The 22,977-nt window shown below is 38.4% G+C and overlaps 1 protein-coding gene across 1 annotated transcript in view; it reads right to left on the reverse strand.

Moving 5' to 3' along the window:
• LOC101168184 (tumor suppressor candidate 3) overlaps nucleotides 1-22,977 on the reverse strand; it is a 91,092-nt gene that overhangs the window by 12,369 nt on the left and 55,746 nt on the right. Inside the window, exons 7-8 of the mRNA XM_004066213.4 lie at nucleotides 8,687-8,750; nucleotides 5,347-5,421 (exon numbers count right to left, since the gene is read on the reverse strand). Coding sequence (XP_004066261.1) covers nucleotides 5,347-5,421; nucleotides 8,687-8,750 — 139 coding nt within the window. The remainder of the gene's footprint in view (nucleotides 1-5,346; nucleotides 5,422-8,686; nucleotides 8,751-22,977) is intronic.

Genomic DNA, 22,977 nt, shown 5'->3' on the forward strand with positions numbered 1-22,977 from the left:
CCGCCACCGATGCTGTTAACCTACAGGGTGTCGGTGGAAATTTGACTACTGTTGGTCGAAGAAAGAGGGGAGGCAGAAGGGCCCGTGGCCAGAGAGAGAAGGGAAAAGGCAGGAACATAGGTTTGAGAATAGGGACTCTTAACGTTGGCACAATGACAGGGAAAGGCAGAGAGCTGGCAGACATGATGGAGAGAAGGAAGGTAGATGTACTGTGTGTGCAGGAGACAAGGTGGAAGGGCAGCAAGGCACGTAGTATTGGAGGATACAAACTGTTCTATCATGGTGTTGATAGGAAGAGAAACGGGGTAGGTGTGATTCTGAAGGGGGAGTTTGTAAACAGTGTTCTAGAGGTGAAAAGAGTCTCAGACAGGATGATGAGCTTAAAGTTAGAAATCGAAGGGGTGATGGTGAATGTAGTCAGTGGGTATGCGCCACAGGTTGGCTGTGAGTTAGAAGTGAAGGAGAGATTCTGGAGTGAGTTGGATGAGGTCATAGAGAGTTTCCCCAGAGGAGAGAGAGTTGTTATTGGAGCAGACTTTAATGGGCATGTTGGTGAGGGCAATAGAGGTGATGAGGAGGTGATGGGCAGGTTTGGTGTGAAGGAAAGGAATCTGGAGGGACAGATGGTGGTGGACTTTGCGAAGAGGATGGAAATGGCTGTAGTCAACACTTACTTCCAGAAGAGAGAGGAACATAGAGTGACATACAGAAGTGGAGGTAGGAGTACCCAGGTGGACTACATCCTATGTAGACGAGGTCATTTGAGAGAGGTTATTGACTGCAAAGTGGTGGTAGGAGAGAGTGTAGCCAGACAGCACCGCATGGTGGTGTGTAAGATAACTCTGGAGGTCAGGAAGAAGAAGAGAGGGAAAACAGAAAAGAAGACCAAGTGGTGGAAGCTACAGAATGAAGAAACTTGTGAGGAATTTAGGCAGAAGTTGAGACAGGTCCTGGGTGGTCAGGATGAGCTTCCAGATGACTGGGAAACTACAGCAGAAATTATCAGGGAAACAGGTAGGAAGGTGCTAGGTGTGTCATCTGGAAAGAGGAAAGACGGTAAAGAGACTTGGTGGTGGAATGAGGAAGTACAGGAATGCGTCCAGAGGAAGAGGTTGGCTAAAAAGAAGTGGGATGTAGAAAGGACTGAGGAAGGTAGACAGGAGTACAAGGAAGCGCAGCGTAGAGTGAAGAGAGAGGTGGCAAAGGCCAAACAGAAGGCTTACGATGAGCTATATGACAGGTTAGACACAAAGGAAGGAGAGAAGGACTTGTACAGGCTAGCCAGACAGAGAGACAGAGATGGGAAGGACGTGCAACAGATAAGGGTGATTAAAGACAGAGATGGAAAGGTGCTAACAACCCAGGAGAGTGTACAGAAAAGATGGAAGGAGTATTTTGAGGAGCTGATGAACGTGGAAAATGACAGGGAAAGAAGGGAGGAAGATGTGGTTGTTGTGGAGCAGGAAGTAGCAGAGATTGGAAAGGATGAGGTTAGGAAGGCTCTGAAAAGGATGAAGAGCGGAAAGGCCATTGGTCCTGATGACGTACCTGTGGAGGTATGGAAGTGCTTAGGAGAGACAGCAGTGGAATTTCTAACGAGGTTGTTCAATAGGATTTTAGAGAGTGAGAAGATGCCTGAGGAATGGAGGAGAAGCGTTCTGGTTCCGATCTTTAAGAACAAGGGTGACACGCAGAACTGCAGCAACTATAGAGGAATAAAGTTGATGAGCCACACAATGAAGCTGTGGGAAAGAGTAGTGGAAGCCAGGCTTAGGAAGAAGGTGGAGATCTGTGAGCAGCAGTATGGTTTCATGCCCCGTAAGAGCACCACTGATGCCATTTTTGCTTTGAGAATGTTGATGGAAAAGTACAGAGAAGGTCAGAAGGAGCTGCATTGTGTGTTCGTAGATTTAGAGAAGGCGTATGACAGGGTGCCGAGGGAGGAGCTGTGGTACTGTATGAGGTCGTCTGGAGTGGCAGAGAAGTATGTCAGAGTAGTTCAGGACATGTATGAGAGAAGTATGACGGTGGTGAGATGTGCTGTAGGTCAGACAGAGGAGTTCAAGGTGGAGGTGGGACTACACCAAGGATCAGCTTTGAGTCCTTTTTTGTTTGCTATGCTGATGGACAGGCTGACAGACGAGGTAAGACAGGAATCTCCCTGGACAATGATGTTTGCGGATGACATTGTAATTTGCAGTGAGAGTAGAGAGCAGGTGGAGGAACAGCTAGAGAGGTGGAGGTTTGCTCTGGAAAGAAGAGGCATGAAGGTCAGTCGTAGTAAGACAGAATACATGTGTCTGAACGAGAGGGATCAAGGTAGAAGCGTTAGGTTACAGGGGGCTGAGGTGAAGAAGGTGCAGGAGTTTAAGTACTTGGGGTCAACAGTTCAGTGTGATGGGGAGTGTGGAAAAGAGGTGAAGAGGCGAGTGCAGGCAGGTTGGAGCGGGTGGAGGAAAGTGTCAGGAGTGTTGTGTGACAGAAGAGTGTCAGCAAGACTCAAAGGAAAGGTGTACAAGACAGTGGTGAGACCAGCTCTGCTCTATGGGTTAGAGACGGTAGCAGTGAGACAGAGACAAGAGGCTGAGATGGAGGTAGCGGAGATGAAGATGTTGAGGTTCTCCTTAGGAGTGACCAGGTTAGACAGGATAAGGAACGAGTACATCAGAGGGACGGCTCATATTGCCTGTGTTAGCGACAAAGTCAGAGAAGCCAGACTGAGATGGTTTGGACATGTTCAGAGGAGGGATAGTGGATATATTGGTAGAAGGATGTTGGAGATGGAGCTGCCTGGCAGGAGGGCAAGAGGACGGCCAAAGAGGAGATACATGGATGTCTTAACAGAGGACATGAAGTTGGCTAATGTTAGGGTAGAAGATGTCCATGATAGAGTGAGGTGGAAAAGGATGATTCGCTGTGGCGACCCCTGATGGGAAAAGCCGAAAGAGAAAGAAGAAGATTCGTGACTAGCTCATGTTAATATACTTTTACCCTTTATCAGTTTGGGTTGTTTGAGACATTATGGATTTTGTTTTAACACTTTTTTCCCGGACTTTGTAGACATTCTCATTAAAAAGAAACAAAAACCTGATCTTTTATTCTTTTGAAATATAACTTTGTGATCTGGTTATGATACGCCGACTTCAAGTAGAATATTTATCTGCAATCATAAGCCTGAAATATAAAACACTGATAATGAGAATACAATTAACATCCAATCCCTGATTGGTATACAACATCAGATTCCAATTGAGCCTGAAACTACGGGATAGGGCCTAATTTCTGATCATGTGATCGGATCCCGATCCTCCTTACTAAAATAGCTGCAATTCTACCACTTAGAGAAACAGAAAAGGAACACTTAAAGAAAATCCCAAATAGGATTTTAGTGTTTGTTTAATCATAGACATTTCCACACTGACTTTATGCAAGATGTATACAAAAGAACAATCAGTGGCTACTAATGTGTTATCTTTTTGTGGAGTTAGTTTCTTACTTTTAATAAAATTTGAGCAAAAAACAAATTTTACAATGGAAATAGAACATTTTTAACATAAAGATAAACTACAACCGTGTACAAACGGATCAGGAAGCAAAACAAGTATTTTTATGCAAGAAATCCTGCTGGATGGAACGTTAAAACTTTTCTTCAATGGCTCTCCCTTTTTCCCCGACTCAATCTTACCCATTCCTTCTTCACCTTTTTTCGTAAATCCCATTCAATGACCCTGCCTATGTCCCCATTTAGTAACTCCCTTGCTGACTAATAGAGCGAGAGCTCAGAGTTCTGATGCAAATGCCTGTGGCAGCAGCAGATAATTTTGTCTAGTTGCACTCAGTATGGGAAATGTACGTAAGGGATTTAACACTCACAACCGCTGATTATTCAAAAATGTAAGCCTAATCCTCACTCTGTTAATGACTGATGACTTCTCTCTGTGATATTATGTGATTAGTTTATTGAATTTGCATGTTGAGCTGTGTGCTTCCAAAGACATTGTTTAGATTCCATGTAGAAAGTTCTAGTGCTGCAATAATGCTAATGCAATCTGCAGATGAGTCCTTTACTTTGCTGGAATTAGCAGAGGTGGACTGGCCCAATACACCCGATAGACGACAGATAAAAAAATAAATAAATGAGAGGAACGAGATGTGAAAGATTTAGGAATAGTCACAATTGAAAATATCTATTAGCCAAAATATCAATATCTCTTCTTATGTGTAAAAGACTGTAGCACCGCTATATGTAAACAAAAAAACGTGAAATATTGAGGAAGACTATAAGACACATCTTGATTATTTGCTTTAAAAGTAACTTAAAGGTGGCCAGACTGTTTAAGTGTTTGATTCTGGCAAACCCAAAAACAAAACACTTACCGGTAAAACAAGAGCATCTGTCAACTCTTTTAACTTACTGCACTTTTTCAAGCAAAATTTAATTTTTATGCAACAGCACTGACTTGCACTCTATTATTATGAAGTTAATTGATCCATCAAACTGGCTGGGCAACTCCTGCATTATGTTGCATTACCTAACAATAATGCCCCTCTCACCCTCCGCGGGTGGTTTCTCCTCCAAGCTCGGGTCCTCTCCCAGATTCCTGGGAGCTTGAGGGTCCTGCATTATCTTAGCTGTTCCTAGCACTGCGCTTTTCTGGACTGAGAGGTCTGAGGTCTTTCCAGGTATCTGTTGTAGCCACTCCTCCAGCTTGGGGGTTACTGCCCCGAGTGCTCCAATTACCACAGGCACCACTGTCACCTTCACTTTCCAGGCTTTCTCCAGTTCTTCTCTGAGTCCCTGGTATTTCTCCAGTTTCTCATGTTCCTTCTTCCTGATGTTCCCATCGCTTGGCACTGCCACATCCACCACAACGGCTCTCCTCTGTTCTTTATCCACCACTACAATGTCTGGTTGGTTCGCCATTATCAGTCTAAATGGACTAGATGTGAGATATATATACCCAACTTGTATAACTACAGTTAATATTTTTAGAGTAAAAAAATTGTAAATTAAATTTATAATTTGTTTCTTATACACTCCTATTCCTCTGGATGTGAATAAGCAAGGAGGCAAAGAGAAGTGTTTTGTCCAAGTTGTATAAGTTTTTGTTGAAATTTAAACACAATCTTGCCTGTGGCCATCCCAATGAAGTGTTCACTTTACTGAAAGAAGTTTCTGAGAGCCTGATGATTTTCTGGTCAACGGTCAGCTTAAAAAATCTGTCAATTACAGCTATCAGCGGGGCAATCAATGCATCCCTTCCAGAGATAGTTAGTGGAGTATAAAATGGACCAAGAAATATAAACACAATATGAAAGAGAAAAAATAGCTATTTTTCAACTTACTTCTCCTCTTTCCCACATCACCCTTGGAGGTAGCAGCTTCATTGAGCAAAACCATCCCCATGGTGATTGCAGCATCTGGGACAAGGTTGTCAAGGAAACGGGCCACAAATATGAGAGGTACCGGGTTGAAAATACATCCTGACCCAGAAAAGAACTTTAAACATACACATGCATGTATAGATGAGTTCATATACCAACCAAAATGCAAGGACAGCAAGTTCTTTGCAAAGAAAAAAGAAAAAAACAAAACAGGAGGCGGGGCACAACGTGACGCAATCACAGAATCTGAAAATCATTCCCACTTATTAGATTAATGCTTAAGATCAAATTACAAAGAATGTAACTTGGAGTGTATATCAAGGAACAAACAATAACTGAAATAGTAAACTTTAGGGTTTTCAAATAACTAAAAAACAACAAAAAAACAACAATTAATAGTCTATCAAGTTTTTTTATCTCTTTTTTTTTACTCTTCCTGAAGAAAGGTTCAACTTTCTGGAAACTATGGGATCAAATCTGTGGTAGTGCACAGCAGCAGAGCTGAAGCCTGAGAAGGAAAGCATCGTAATGGATTTCAAATTCAATTATTTTTTCAAAGGCTCAAAAAGTATGCTCGTGTCAGCTCTGCAGAGATAAACTAACAAAAGTCGAGTGCACACATCAACACAGCACACTTCACAACAACGAAACACACTGACTGACGAAAGCTACCATCCTTCACTTTTATTCAAATAATAGTGGGCTCACGGACAAATGTTTGACCTTTGACCAGCATTTTTAACATTATTTTTTTATGCTCAAATATACAGTTGGGGCAAAAAAGTATTTGGCAGTAACTCTGTAAGATGGTTTATTGTTGTAGTTCAAAACCTAATTTTCTGCACCATTATACAAATTAATTCCTGAACAATACAATAACATTTCCCTGATTTTATTTTTGACATTCTCACAGTTGAATTGAATCTATGATGATCATAACAGATCTCTCTCATTTTTTTAAGAAGAAAAAAGTCAAATCTTGATTTGTTATCTCCCAACTATGTTTTTTTAAATACTTGTTTTTTACTTCATTAAAACCTTAGTTGCATGCACTCGTACAGAGTGTTGATTCATAGGTGCGGTGGCTTTTTGGGTTGTCTAGGCCTGTGGGGGGTTGTAAATAGGAGGGCCTGAATCCTCAGAGGGGCACAGGTGCGTTTCTTGCAGCTCACTTGAGGCTTGTACAGCCACCTCAAGGGAGCTGATAAACATGGATTGCTGTGCGTGTGGTAAGTGTATCGTGAAGTACAGGACCCTTTCAAAAAAATTAGACAATCATGGAAAAGTGTATTCATTTCCATAATTCCATTAGAAACAATAAACTTTCATAGAATATAGAATCTGGGCCCACTGTTGAACTGATTTGAAGTATTTATTTATTTTTTTGTATATATATAAATTGGGGTTCCAGCTCATAAAACCAACTAAAACATAATTTAAAAAAAAAATAGAATATTGTGGAGAAACCTGCCCTAATTTTGCAGGACATGAATGTTTAAAGGCGATTTTTATTTTTACAAACTAATCATCTACTAACCTAAAAGCACCTGCACAGTTTCCCCAGATGTTCCCCATTAAACAATAACTAAGTCACAGCTGTCCTTATGGGTGAATACGGGCTGTCTGCAGGCAAAAAACTGACAAATCTATACGGGATATGAAGGTGGTCCGCGCAAACTTTTAAGATCGTAGACCACTCCTAAACCCATAGGTCGAGAATGTTCATGCACAGTTTTTTCACAGGGCATGCTGCAGGCGAGAGCTTGTAGCAAACACTTAAACAACACCTTCGGGTGAGTAATGGTGAAGTAGGTGTGGCGCAGGCATGTCAAACAGATTTTTGCATTTTTCTCAACAACCCCAAATCATGTGCATTGCGCAAGGGAGCCGTAGAGGAAGTGATAGGCGCGCTCCTTGTGCGGCCATTGCTCGCTCCGTTCTTGCAGCCTGAGTGTTAGAAATTAGAAAATTCAACAGTTTAGCTTGTATGGACATTATTTTGGCATCCTATGGGCTCGTACGTATTACCTATACACCCAGTCAGTGTGTGCAACATTTGTGGGTGGTCAACAAGGAATCAATATTTACCGGCACACCTCACTAACAACTAGATTGTGGTGTAAGGGCAATGTGCCTGCAGCATCTTGTAGGAAGAAATGTGCATAAGCATGCTCACTGAGGGGTCTTTAATATTCTCTGCGGGCCACCTGCTTCCTCAGTACAGGTTTGCCCATTTTTTGACAGCAAACAGCCTGTTTTTAGCTGTAAGAGCAGTTGTGACAACTAGTTTGGCTTTGTAAGCTGGTAAGGCAGTTTTAGGGCTTTGTTTTTTTGACAACTTTACAACAAGGCTACCACTTATCTTTTATTTTTTTAATTGGCAAACTGCATTATATGTGTAAGCTTGGGTCGATGGAATCTAAAACTCTTAGAGATGCTTTTGTAACTCTTTCCAAGGTTCCAAGTTTGAATGCAATTCAACAAAGTTAGTCATTGAAGCCCTTAGAAGTCTTTGAGAAAATGTTAAAATAAAATGAAGAAAAAAATTATAACGTCAACTCCTCTAACAATGAGGTAGAAATTGAATGGCTGGATGGATAAATACGGTTGAGAGTGGAGAATTGCACAAAAACACATTTATCCATGCAGAAACGGGCTGAAGGATTCTCCTAAAATGCACAGGCAGCAAAGGGAGGTGTCCTAGCGTGTCCGCCTGTGAAACCTTGTGGATTCTCTAAATGTGGTCAGACGGCGGCACAAAAACCGCAAACCCGTGTGAGCATAAACAAAATGTTTGTCTGTGCAGCAGGCGTGACCTTGAACCAGTCATTTCCGATGGGAGTGGACCCAACAGTTGGAATAACCAGTATCCTCCACAACAGATACACAAAAGCAGCTCTGTAAGTACACAAGCAAACTAAGGTCCTCAAATACACATTTAAACATCTACAATGCCAAACATGTTACCCTCAAAAAAGCAAAAGGCACACACATTTTCTTACCAGACGTAGATTTTCAAACAAGTACCCTTTAATAGAAGTCAGTTTCTTGGTATTTTTTGTCAGTTAGTTTCATCTTGCTGGTGGAAGTCTGAAGGAAATTTAAACCTTAAATGCTTTGTGTTCATCAAAGGTGACTAAATATCTACCGGTAATACACCAAACACAAAACTCTTACCTCAAGGTGATGGCCACAATAAAAAAAAGTTTTGGCAATATGAGCCGTCTGACATTTTACAGAACACTTCAGAAAACAAGACATTTTTAAACACACACACAAAAATGATATTATGAAAGGATACTCAAAAGAAGAATGATGTGTGACTCTGCCACAAACTGAGCCTGGCTGCTTCCATGAATGTAGCTCTGTGAAAAGAAAAAGAAAAGTCATTCATTTTGTGTTTTCTATAGACTGTAAAGGTATAACTATGGAAAAGACACCTGGAAAGCAACTTAAGCTAGAGTCTGTCTGTGTGTTCTGTTTCTGTTCCTAATTTTGGTTGTAGTCATAAGGAAAATGTTGCCCCCAAAGTGCCCCACCAACAAAAACAAAGTGACATGACTGTTTGATGTTATTTACAGTTATGAACAATCACCTAAAGTGACAGGGAAGCTGTGATGCTTCTGTGAGCAGATATGGTGAGTAGTAACAATTACTGTCCTTTGTCACTTTGCCCATCTAATGACAAAATCTCACAACAGCTATGAAACAAAGTACAGAGATGATTTTTAAAAAAGTGCCTGCATATCTGTCATGTAAAAAGCACACAATTTCAGCTTACAGTACATAAATCACTTAAAAACAAACCCCAACAATAAAATACAGGGTTGTCACCAGACCTAACAGCAGCATCACCACCAAATGTGTTAAACAGAACAAAACGTGAAGCGTTCCATACCTTTATCAGCAACACTTAAGTTGTTTTTATTGTACATTATTATTGTGGTATTGCAGTGAAGCGACATATTCACGTATCCCTACAGTTTGATCTCAGACGTACCTGGGGCCACTTGGACATTCGCTTAAGTGTAAATAATTATCCCTTTTCATTTTGTTTGTTATCTATTTAGTTTTTGCCAAATACATGTTCTCCTTATAGCTAGAACTTTCTTCAAAGGGCACAATTTGGAGGAATTTTCATCCTTCATCGAGTGGAAAGACTGACTTTAAAATAAACTGACTTGATTGTCCACTTTTTGAGAGATTGTTAACTGTAAAAAGATGTTTCTCTTCGATTTGATTGAAATTTGACAACACAATTGTCATGGTCAGACAAGCAGGTGAAAACCCAGATGCAGGGAAGAACCACAAACAAAGATGTGACAAAGTCCCAAGAAGTTATTAACAAACACATAACTATTTGTACATAGTTGCAGAGAACTAGTCATGAAATAGACCAAGTGGACACTGAAGGCTCAGTGAGAGTTCCTTAAACACGGTGTTGCTAATTAGCAAAGTGCAGGCGGCTGTGACTGCTCCACAGGTGTATGGGTGGAGTCAATGGCACCTTCCACATAAATCCAAAAAAATAAAAATGTTAGAACTATAGAAAATGAATCAAGCAAATCATAACAACAAGCACAAAAAAAAGAGTGTGAAGAGACTGGTTATCATTCTGATGGGAAGCTGGACAAAGACTATTCTGCATTGGTAAAGAGAAAACGTTTTTACAATAATGCAAAGCCCAGCCAGGGGGCCAAATACAGTTCTCATTCAAATATCTTCTTGGCTGCAGGCTCATGTCATAAAAATCAATAATATGAGCCCCCCAGCACTTTCTAGGGAACAATGATTTCTTGCTTGTGATTGGCTAAACTATGTTATGAGCTGTTTTTAAACCTGTGCCTACTTGACCTTCAGAGCCGTAAAGCCAAAGGAAAAAGATGTATATGTTCTCTGATCAAAACCACTTCTGAATCAGATAAATACTTGTGTTATTCTCCTGTTCTTATTTACAATGAGCATTTAATAGTAAATATCCTATATCTTCCAATAGTGGATTCTCTAATTGACACCGATCTCCAATAGACGCCGGGTCCAACAGGTGCTGGTTACTTTAGATGCCAGTCTCTTATAGTGGCCAGGCTCTTTAATCCCCCATCCCTCCGCCCCGTACACAGTCATGCGACACGCACGTCTCTTGTATTGTGAGCCAGTGTAGTGATCAGGTAGTGATGGCAAGAAACACTCATTCGATTTAAATTTTGCGCAGTGGCATAAGCCAAAGAACATTTTGGTGAGGAATCTGGACGACATTTAGTGCTGGATCCTAAACGAATTAGAGAATGGCACAAGCAGATGGATGATACTGAGAAGAGCGCTGCAGAAAAAGCTTTACCAGCAAATAGATTTCCTGGTGAAGCTTTAAAGACAGCGAGTGACAATTTAGTAGAACTGAATTCATGAACAGCATGGATTAATAAGCATGGACAGAAAGGTGTGCGTGTCTTTAGGATAACAATTCACATGAAAGCGAAGAAGATTCAAAGTAAATAAACCTGATCTCTGAACATCGTTTGTGTCTACTATGCATTGATTGTATATGAGATATACAAATACACAGTCAATGGTTCGATGTGGCGATGACGCAAAAACCTTTGACAGGAGCTCGTTCCACACATGGCTGGAGCGTATTTTTGGACAGGCGTCGAGCAGCGAATTTGACACGCGTCAAAAAAGAGCCAGACGGGACTCAAACACTCGTACGGGGCGTTGACCTATATGGATGCTGCACGTTTTTGGGTTATCCGGGTCAATAGAGGGTAGTAGAGAGTGCGGCTGCATCTTAAAGGGTGAGTAGGTGTGTCTTGCAGTAGTCTGTGTGGCCATTTCATGGAACACCATAAAAATGGAATGCAGGATTTCCCCAACGCGGGACTAATAAAGAACATCTTATCTTATCTAGTATTCAAAAGACTAATGTAAGCTGCACGCAGCTGTCACGCATGAGTAATTGTGTTGTACGTTACCCATTTGCAATGATGTAGTTGTTAGTAAGGTGTAAGTACTGCTTCCTTATTAATAATGACCCGAAAGAATTTAAGGTTAATGACCTCATAGGCTCTTTACTGCTGTAATCTACTTCAGTTGTGAACAAACCAACAAGCCTGATTCAATTCCTAAAGGACTTTCTGGCAAAAGAATCATGCAAATGAATAGATTATTGGTGTTTGCTCAAATGACTAAATGCATTAGTTGTGGTTTATCTTCGATAATGAAGTTTTCCTTCTTTGGTAGAGCCAGTTTCAGGAGATTTCCGTCTGATTTTGAGTTTAAGTTTTATTTAAGTTTTTTTTTTATATGACGCCTTAAAATGATCTCAGTCAAACAAGGAGCCATTCATTAAAAGCTCAAAAGAACATAAACAACAGCTAAAAGGTTTAAAACAGTGGAAGATAGCAGGTATAAATAAGTGACATAAAAATGTAAAAACACCAAATAAAACCAAAGCAAAACAACAAAACAGTAAAACAACACCAGCAGACCAAAGTCTCACGCTGTGTCAAAGGCCTGGTTAAACAAAAAGGGTTTTAAGAAGTCCATTAGTGTTTAATTTTAATTAATTTTCCTATTTATTTAATATAATACAAAGCAGCAATGTAGCAATACAGTTTTTTTAGCAGTCATTTTTTCTAATTAGATGATGGGATCAATGTATTGTCACAGCAAATTGAACAGCTTTAAGGATGAGAGATGAACTACTAAGTTTGCAATTATTGGATAATCAGATGTTTAATTAAAATGGATCAAGAATTTTCCCTTTGGTGAGAAATTAGCCAACAACATAAATTTCAGGTGTCCGTGACATCTTGTGACATCTAAAAATTGATTTAATCAGATCTTACTCTATGAGAAATGCATTGACAATGAGTTTTACAGATACATTTTTATTTTTTACTGGTTACTCTTTCTAACTTTGTATTGACTTTTTCTATTTGTCTTTATTGTGTATAGGTGTTTGGGGTGCCATTTTGAGTTGGAAAGCAATTCAGCTCAATCTGTATAAAAAGTGCATAAGAAATAAAGTTTGGATAATTGATTTAAACCTGACATTTGACAAGTTGTTCGTTTGTGTATAATCAGACCTAAATAACAAAAAATACACAAGACATTTAATATTGAATCAAAGTTCTACTAAGGATCTCAACGACATGAACTCTAAGACTGTTGCAGAAATACAAAAAAAAAAAAGTCCTGTTTTGTTGGTATCACTGTGCCTAAATAAGCCAAAGTGTTTTGTATGAACCCCCATTGGTTTCTCATCACTGTTGGCCTCTCGTATATCCTACATATAACCAAAATCATCTATAGCCTACATGGTCCATTATTCATTCACTCCTCATGTATACTTGGTGATGGTAGAGGCGTGGCTGCCAGTTCACGCCTACGGTCCCTCCGACCATCACCGGGACATTCATGCACATTAAACCAGTGGAGCCACACTGGTTTAATAAATAAAAGCAGAGGGCTTTAATGTGTTTGGATGTGTAACCAGATTTGTTCCGTCTGTTTGGTGATGGCTCTCCATGTTTGTTGAAATTTGTTCCCTTTGATGCAAGTAGTTGATGAGTCACCCAAAACCGGCTTTAAATCTATATCTCTTTGCACAACTGATTAATATTTTGTTTGTAGATTATTCAACAGCTACAAAAGACATCCTGTTACAAAAACGACAAACAAAAACAAAAGAAAAATGCATCAATAACATCAATTATTACAAATGACAATGACAAAGAATAACCAAATGTATAGACAGAAAAATGATAGTTTAAGACATAAAGGTAAAAAGACAGTCCAGTTTTTATTACTTATTTTAAATAATAGGGTATATATATATATATAATTATTTGTTAATAACAAAAATCATTTATGTTAGTCTATAGCAGTTCAATAATCACGCACAAAAAGCACAAATGATAAGATAACACTGGCCTAATTTACCTGATGCTCAGCAAGTGATGGCGAGTTGAAAGCCCACAAAAAAAATAGCAACAGAAGTTTTATGGAAATGAAGCAAACAGAAGTTCCAGGCTGAGATTTTCTATAGATTATGGGTATCAACGTTTATAGCCCACAAGGTCTGGGTTTCCACTTGACTGGCACTATGTATATGGATAGAAAGATGAATAGAGGATGACAAAAAGGTGGAGCATAGAATGGATATACTGTTTCGCTTCAATAAAGAGAAAAAAAAATGTTCGCTTGAAAGGAAACGAAAGAAGACAATAGATGAAACGTATCTCCCATTTCCAATCCGCCTTAATATTTACTGCTAGATGGAATTTTAAATAGTTGTCTAGAGGCCTTCTCCACAGACTGACACAGGAAACAGGAGAGAGGCGTTGTTTTGGTTTTGTCTTTATTTAGAAATGGGTTAGACTGTTCTTGCATTTTAATCACAGTAGAAACAGACAACCGCAACTTCTGCATTATAAAGTGTCTTCAAACTAAATACAATACTTTCAAAGTTAGATCAAAACAAAGAACAATTATAATCTGGTTCATTTAAAAAAGAAAACAGACAAAGATATTTATGTAACCGCCTGAAATAGGAGATCTTTAGGAAAATTCTCTGCAGCAAAAGAAAACTGCCACCACTTCTCAAGAAACTATGAGAAGCTGTAACCTTTATGACAGCCTTACATAGATGAATCCCTTCTAATTCAAAGCTGAAGTAATTACATTTGCCTAAATTTTCACTTTTAATACATGTTTGATAGCATGTATTGCTGTTTTCAGGAAAGCATTTAGTGTGGAATAAAATGACAAAACTGGAGAATTTTTGGTTGAGATTAAAGTAATAAAAGATCAACCTGATCAACACATGACTAGGGATGACTAGAACACTGTGCAGAAAACACTGGTTACTCTCAACTTTTGCAACTGAAGACTCTCTAGCCACCAACAGTTTTGACAAAGAATATCTAGTAATAAAAAAATAAAAACAAGCTAGAGTCTCTCAAGAAGTAAATCCGTTTTCTTCCTCATGTTAAAACATTCATACTTTAAATTCACAAAAGAAAGGATTTTTTTAAGCAGATATGGCTACAGCCTATTTTACTTTTGTAGTCCCACATCATACGAACAGTTACAAAACACACAACAAAACATCAAAAATGTGATCCAAATAAAATGGCAACAATGCTGTTTATGCTTATTATATAGTAAGGCAAAATGTATTTAATCAGCCACCAATTGTACAAGTTCTCCCACTTAAAAAGGTGAGAGAGACGTGTAATTTGCATCATAGGTATAACTCAACAATTAGAGACAAAATGAGAAAAAAAATCTATAAAATCACATTGTCTGATTTTTAAAGAATTTATTTGTAAATTAAGGTTGAAAATAAGTATTTGGTCACCGACAAGCAAGATTTCTGTCTCTCACAGATCTGTAACTTCTTCTGTAAGAGGATCCTCTGTCCTCCACTTGTTACCTGTATTAATGCAACCTATTTGAACTGGTTATCTATATAAAAGACACCTGTCCACAATCTGAAACAGTTACACTCCAAACTCCACTATGCCCAAGACCAAAGAGCTGTCCAAGGACACCAGTGACCAAATTGCTGACATGCACCAGGCTGAGAAGTCTGAATCTGCAATAAGTAAGCAGCTTGGTGAAAAGAAATCAACTGTGGGAGCAATTATTAGGAAATGGAAGACATATAAGACGACTGATAATCTCCCTGCATCTGGGGCTCCCGCAAGATCTCACCCCGTGGGGTCAAAATGATCACAAGAACGGTAAGCAAAAAACCCAGAACCACAAATGGGACCTAGTGAATGATCTGCAGAGAGCTGGGACCAAAGTAACAAAGGCTACCATCAGTAACATGCTACGCCACCATGGACTCAATCCTTCAATGCCAGGCGTTTCCCCCTGCTAAAGCCAGTACATATGCCGGCCCGTCTGAAGTTTACTCGAGAGATTTTGGATGATCCAGAAGAGGATTGGGAGAATGTTCTATGTTCAGATGAAACCAAAATAGAACTTTTTAGTAAGAACTCTACTCATACTGTTAGGAGGATAAAGAATGCTTAGTTACATCCAAAGAACACCATCTCAACTGTAAAGCATGGGGTGGAGGCATCATGCTTTGATTTTCTGTATTTTTCTTCTCATTTTGTCTTTCATAGTTGAGGTATACATATGATGAAATTTACAGGCCTCTCTCATCTCTCAAGTGGGAGAACTTGCACAATCAATGGCCGAATAAATACTTTTTACCCCCTGCTCATTAATGGCTGGGTAGCTCGGTTGGTAAGATGAAAGGCTACCACGCAGGAATCCAGGGGGGGGGAATTCCTGGAAGGGAATCAACAATGGTACTGGGAGCAGTTACCATATCAATGGCGAGCAATTAACATCACCCAGTGAGGGGCCCTTGGGCAAGACCCTTAACGCTACTGCCTACCAGCATGAATGTGCGTGAATGATCCCGGTGATAATCAGAGGGACCGTAGCCATGCCTCTACCATCACCAAGTATGAATGAGGAGTGAATGAGTAATGGACACAATGGAAGAGCTTTGAGCGTCTGGAAAAGCGCAGATACATCCAATCTGCTATTATTATTATTAATATTATTATTAAATGACTTCCAGATACACATTTTCAAATAGAAGTAACTGGAGTAACGTCACTTGATCTCTTGGTGGCTTGCAACTCAATTTCCATTCACCTCAATGTAAAACAGCACATCTTTACAAAAAAAACAAAGTGGTCCAGTTTGACAAAGATCTTCAAGATTTAATATTTCCGATGATTGTAATAAGAAAGAATCATCATTATTTTTTAAATTGGAGAACGGCGACGTTTGAAATTTTGTTTGACATTTGACCATCAATCTTTAAGCTCTAGAATTATCTCAATATTAAGGCTTGCATGACACATATTTGCCTGTTTTCAAAAAAAGTTGGCTTCTAATTGGACCATACCAGAATCTTTGTAACCAGGCTCCACCTATCTGTTAAACTGTAGATTTCGAGTGAGTATTGCACCCAGCCTTTTGCTACCCAAAAAAGGAAGCTTATTTCACCATTTGATTCTAGTGGCTTAACCTTGCTCACAACTTACAGATCATGGCCATAGATAAAGGGGGAAACAAGGATTTAAAAGCTTTGTTATCTGACTCATTTCCCTTTATCAAAAAAGGTTCACAGTACTGCAGATGCCACACCGATCTGTTGGTCTAGCTCACCCTCCATCCCTCTTTAAACATATTCTTCTCCACCTTCAGAAGTGTCAGATTCTGAACCTGGATGAGTCATTCCATCTTTTCTCAGACTCATACTTGGAGTATCCCAGGTGCGCACAGATTATCTGGAAACAGCAGAGACAGGATTCAAAGACTGCAAAGATTTTCGCCATTTAGTTGTGCTAATAAATTCCATAGTCTGACTCTTGACTGTGTCAACTAAGCTGCATTTAAGGACTAAATGCCCCCAAACAGATACCAACATATCCCTAATGCAGAGAACACACCCGGGACTGAATTGGCTCTATCCCTAGAGGATACCGGCAAAGGTAAAGAGTTGGTCCAGTGTGTTACAGAAAGAACAGAACCTTAACCCTTCCTCCTGAACCTGAGGTTCAAACACTTTCCTCTGCAATACTTCAACCAAAAGCGGGGTCCCGCCAGAACAGATTGCCAGTCTGTTGCAGGGCCATACACTCACATTCACACCTATTCAGAGACACCAATCATGTTCATGAAGCATGTTTTTGGACTGATCCTGGAGAAAACCCATGCATGCATGAGAAGAACATGCAAACTCAACCCAGAAAGGTCCCAGCCAGGAGTCAAACCAGGGCCTTCTCACTGTGAGGTGAAAGCACTAACCACTACTCCACCTTACAGCCCAATATGGTTTTTATAGAACACAGTGTTCTGTACGTTTCTACTTCAGCATAAAGAGAAATTGCTAAAAGAGGCTGAGAGGAACTGCATACTGCATAGGTGTAAACATTCCTCAATCCAAGGCTGAGCACTTCCAATTAATCTGATGGATTAGAATGCAGGGGTTTCATTCATTAGTGTGGGGAGCTGGGTGTGTGCATTTTCTCCATACATCTACATAGGCACGCATTTACTAAAAAGCCCTATGCAAATATGGTTGGTTCACAAAGAATTTGTCCACTCAGATCCAGTGTGACTGCATTCATTACAAAGCCGTACAGAATCAGGAAAAGCAGCGACTTCTTAAAGGGCCAACAACAAGATGAATTGTTGAACTAATGCAACAGGCACAGTGTAAGACTCGCTTCTCTCTTTATCAAATACTACATATACCAACATAAATCAGCTGATTTATCGATGTATAAGTCTGTGCAGTCTTTGAAATGTCAGTGATGAAAAGTAATATGTTCAATTAAGTATCTCACAAAGGGGTTGAAAAAAAACACACACACTCCCAATTTCCATACAGCCGAAGACAAAGATATTTGTGTTTGCTGTTAAATGTTTTTCACGTAACATTGGAGAGAATTGGCAAATTTTGCTTATATAATAAAACAAATTGCTTTATTGATTCATACCAAAGCAGCTATAGACGATTCAGGGTCAAACGCAGACTTGGTTTATATATTTAAGCAGCACACTAAGTTGAGGGATCGTTGGAGTTGAACGAATATTTAATATAATGCGTCTTTTATCATTCTTGTTTGTACAATGTCAGCCTAAGGGCAAAGCAAAGGCGATTACAAATTTATGCCGTTAAAAATGTTTTCCCTCAGGTAAATAATCTCCCTAAAAGGATTTATGTTTTTTTTAGAAGGCTTTAAGTGATTTATGATGACGTTGGGACTATGTCACAAAAAATATTGATCATGTGCAGATAAGGGAAAAAAGTAAAATGTCATTGGGGTGAATATGTTCATCAAAAGCGAGAGATTAAAAAAAAGGGTTGAACTTTTAATGAACTTTTCATTAAAAGAACTTGTTCAGTCTTTCCCAAAATTTGATCCTGGAAAATTTAGTGATAAAGAGTAGAGATAAAATATAGAAATGTACATCATAATGCCTTTATCACAGGTTTATAATGCAGTAATACATAAAAAAATTCAATTAATGATAATAATGTTTATATACTTTTATATGTTTTTTATTTATTTTCAGTCTTTACCTCCTAAACCAAAGGCATCTTGATAATTTAGGATTTTACTTTTGGTGTGTGAAAAGCTAACCAGAACATAAATAGAAAGCAACAGATAGAGGTGGTATGGAGAAAGGCCACGTGTTACAATTGTGCTAAGGTGCTAGAGTCAGCAGAAACTATATGTCCTTAAAAACAACAGGGTTTTTTTTTTGTGGCTAAAAACGGCATAATCCTTATTAAAAGACAGCTGGGAATGCTGTTACAATAGATCAAAAAAAATTATTGAGATTGGACTTTAATAATATATCTTACATAAAGTTAGCATACTTGTCACAGATAGTGCTTGAAATATGATCATTAATGCGTTAATGTTGGTATTTTCAAAGACAAACACTAGTTAGTACTATTTGTTGAATATTGAAATATTGTTAAGTGTTAACATGTAGTTCAGACAATACCTGTCTGATTGTGGTTTAGATACCCAAGCAAACAATATGCTCTGTTTTTTTTTAGCAAACTACTTTTCAAATACAAATTTAAAGTCAATGAGTTTTGAATTGTTAAAATTTGATCACGGGAAATTGTTTTATTCATTTGGATAAAAGATTTTAAATGTTGCCCTGCATTCAAATACATCTGAACCAATGGAGATATCCCTTTCAAATGCAGGTTTAGTTCTACGTGAGATTTTTTCTAAAGGTTAGCTGCTAAGTTGGTTAAAAAAATGATGAAAATGGTCGATATGGACAATAAAGAATAAACAAAAACAAACTACTGAATAATTGTAATATAGAATATACTTGGAAAGTTTTCTGTAACGTTGTAGCATTCTCTTGAAGAAACATGTACCGGTAATCAATTATTTATTTATTTTTTAATAAACATAACCTGCACGCTGTGAATGTCTGCATTTATGCCACTATTTGAATACACTGACATTAAGCACTGCTTATATGGGAACTGCACAAGAAAAGTGTATTTGTCAGAGTTTGACACAAATTAGGCATCTGCCTCAATGCATTTGTATAATGGGTATTTGCAGGAAAAGGTCAATTTCATCTCACAAGGCTTGAGAGCATGCCATGACAAGAGGCGGTGAGTGATTTCCATAAAATGTTGCATAGCTACTTTTGAGGAATACTTTTTGGTGAAAACATTAATGGAAAAAAAAACAACAAAACCCATAAATGTCATGTAAAGCAGCTGCCTGGTTTGGAACCATCAGCTAAAACTTATATAACCTGGAGAGTTTGTGTAATACACAGTAATTTGCTCTTGTTCTCTTTGTTTGCCTATTGTCTCTCTTAAAAAAAACAGCCACTATAGAGTCAGGCATTAATAAATGACAAGACAGATAACCTTTTAAAGGAGCCATACCCATCCCTTCACAATCCCATATCATGAAACTGTTTGTACATTGTGTGTCTGAATCTGTGTTTGATGTGTTTTGGTTGGTAAAGGTCAGGAAGCATTCAAACAGGAAAAGGGAAAAAACAGAAAACCAACAAAGCAGAAAGAACAGCGAGGATAAAGAGCAAATAATGAGCAGAAGATAAATGGAGTAGAAAAACATACTTCATTGTAACTACGTACAAGGATAGGACAGAACAGGTTTGCTGGGACTATGTGGTGTTGTAAAAAAGCCTTGAGGAGAAAATTAAATCAAGAGAAAAGTAGGAGTTTTCTTAGGCAAAGACAGTATCAATACAATCAAAATAAAAACATAGTTGTGACAGTTGAGTGAAAGATTTTTTTTTCTGACCAATCCAAATGTATTTAATGAGAAAAAAATTAAGTCCAAAATACATTAATATATACAAAACATGTCTAAGTAAAGCTGGGAATATTTGGGCAGGAGGCAAACGTTGATTTATAAAGAGGCTCACTGAATCCTGAGCCTTAGCAGAAATAAATGGCCTTCTTCAGGGACTCGTGAACATTTTTTCTCTATAGCACCAAGACTGACACATGCTGCTTTATAGTCACTTATTATTTTCCTTTTCGAGTGTGATAAATGTATATCTGTTGGTAAACAAGCAGTATACCTTATCTGTTTATAAAACTAATAAATAAAACAGATTAGATATAAAATAGAACCCAAAACAACATTGAGCTATAATGCATATTAACAGAAGTAAAACCATCAATTTAACTGCTATCTGGAAATAATTCAAGAAACAACCATGTAAAAATAAGGGATGGGAAAATAAAAATATAAAAACTGTCCTCAGAATTGGATGATTACAAACTGTAACACTTTAGGCATGATATTCTTTTCTTCCCAAAGTCAAACTTTCTTGAGTTTTTTTTCCTAATGCATGTGAAAACGGGTGCGTTTGGGTAGGTTTGAAGTCTGACTCAGTCAAATAATGCGTACAGGTCTGTTAAAGCACAGCAGTATGTTGGTTCCATTCTGTGACTGTCAAAGTGAAAGTGAGCAACATTTTCTTGGGTTCACAACTGTGTTATTTGTCAATTGACAAATCCTCTTCAAATTGTCTACTTGGCTTCACTCGCTCATCATTTTAAGGGAATTAGAGTGTCCAAGGTGAAGAATAGATTAGGAGAAAAGGGGAAGGGAAGTAATAAAGACCTGAAAAGAATAAAAGAAGATATAGGGATCTTTTAAAAGTTATTGATCGCACCAAAGCTTATTTAACATTGCATAACTGAGAGCGCAAGGCAGGGGACCTCTGATGTAGCTTTCTCGCAAGTCCAGCAAAGCAATCAATCTTAGATATTCTAGGCAAAGTTCAGGGTAAAAGAAGGTGAAAAAGGACAATAAGTTTAGGAAGGAAGTAAACAAACAAATATAAGTATCCAAAGGCTTGTTGATAAAAGGTTTGATGTAAAAAATAGAGAACATTTAGAGCTGAATTTCACAATTTTTGTGATAATTTATCTCTGCAACATCATATTGCAGTTGGCCTTTAGATTAAAGATTTGATATCAAGTCCAAAACAACTATTTTTAATGCTTATGTCCTGCTGTACATTATTAATATGGAATCAATGGCATAACGGCTCGTCACTGGAATCTAAAAGGTGCGTCATGACAACTCATTTCAACACCTTATTATACCCGGAGGGAAAATTAAAAGTTGAAGTAACTCATTTTCTGAGATTTCACAGTGGTCGTAGGTGGTTATGGCTGTTGGCAGGAGTGATTTCCTGTAGCAGTGGGTTATACAGCGGATCTAAAGAAAATCTAGGAGAAGCTGTATTGTTAGGAGGACGCCCAGGGTTCTTCCATAACTGTTTTTATCTTAATTATTTTTTGAACAATTGGTTCCTGAGGCTCCAGCGCAGAACCAAGAACAAAATTTGCTTTCTTTATCAGTTTACTCAGCCTTCATGCATACAACGCTCCAGATAAATAGCATGTGTTGCAGAGAAGGACATTTCAGTTCACGTTTATAAATTTTGTCTGAGGGATAAACTGAGTGCAGCCAATGATGCTGTGATGTAGTGCATTTGTTTCCATGTGTTAGCCAGGACAATGATCACTGCCTAGCCCTTTTTTAACTTAATCTTATTGCAAGAGTTTTTACTACGATATTCTTAAAAAAAAAAAAAAAAACGTGTATAGTTAGTTTGCAAGTAGAACCATATAGAGATATAGAGTCATTACCCCCACAGTTCATATTTAGAGCAGAAAAACAGACTGGAGAAATGATTTTACTCACCAAAGTCTGTTAGCTGATGGAAAGAGTCATAAGCTGTCATAAAATCTGATGAGTAAAACGATAGTAATACATGAGACTTTACAACGATCATTGTTATTCTTTAAGTAAGAGCTTTAGATGCACAGATATTTTAGAGGAAATCGGCATATCCAACTCTCCAACTAACTAACTATACTACTGCCTTTACAGCAGAGGCTTTCTCAGGATAGGGTCTTACCACAGGTCTATTGGGATATTGATTTGCTTTGAAACTAGTTATTGTTGTAGCAAAAAATATAGATTGTGTAATTAATCTTTTTTTTTTGTACAATAGAGAAATGAAACAACAATATTAGCAAGTAATAGGTTACTCTTAGCTTTTTCCTAGAATGTGTCTTCTCTTGTAGTCAGATTTGCTACACAAAGTCTAATTTGGTTTAATTCTTATTCTACCTACTCACCTCATCATTTGAAAAAAGATGTCTGCTGCTCCTAAAATTAATGAATTCACTTTACAGAGTGGAGCCCAGATGTCATCTCTTTTTTCCCCCCGGTTTAAGGCAAAGGCAGAAAGTGGCAGCCGGAACACAATGCATCATTTCTTTAAAGTGACACACAAGAGGGACCAAGTGACGTGACCTATGATGGAACATTCTGTACAAGATTGTACACATTATTTTATATGTAGAATATTGCATCTGCATATCCAGTTACATCGGCATGACACGCAAATACTGAATTGCATAATTCCCCCAAATCCCCACAATAATTTTTCTATGCATCACTCTGGCATGAATCCATGTTTTAGATGCTTTTATGTGGCATTAGA

Source organism: Oryzias latipes, chromosome 1 (genome assembly GCF_002234675.1).
Source record: "Oryzias latipes chromosome 1, ASM223467v1".
Lineage (NCBI taxonomy): Eukaryota > Metazoa > Chordata > Actinopteri > Beloniformes > Adrianichthyidae > Oryzias > Oryzias latipes.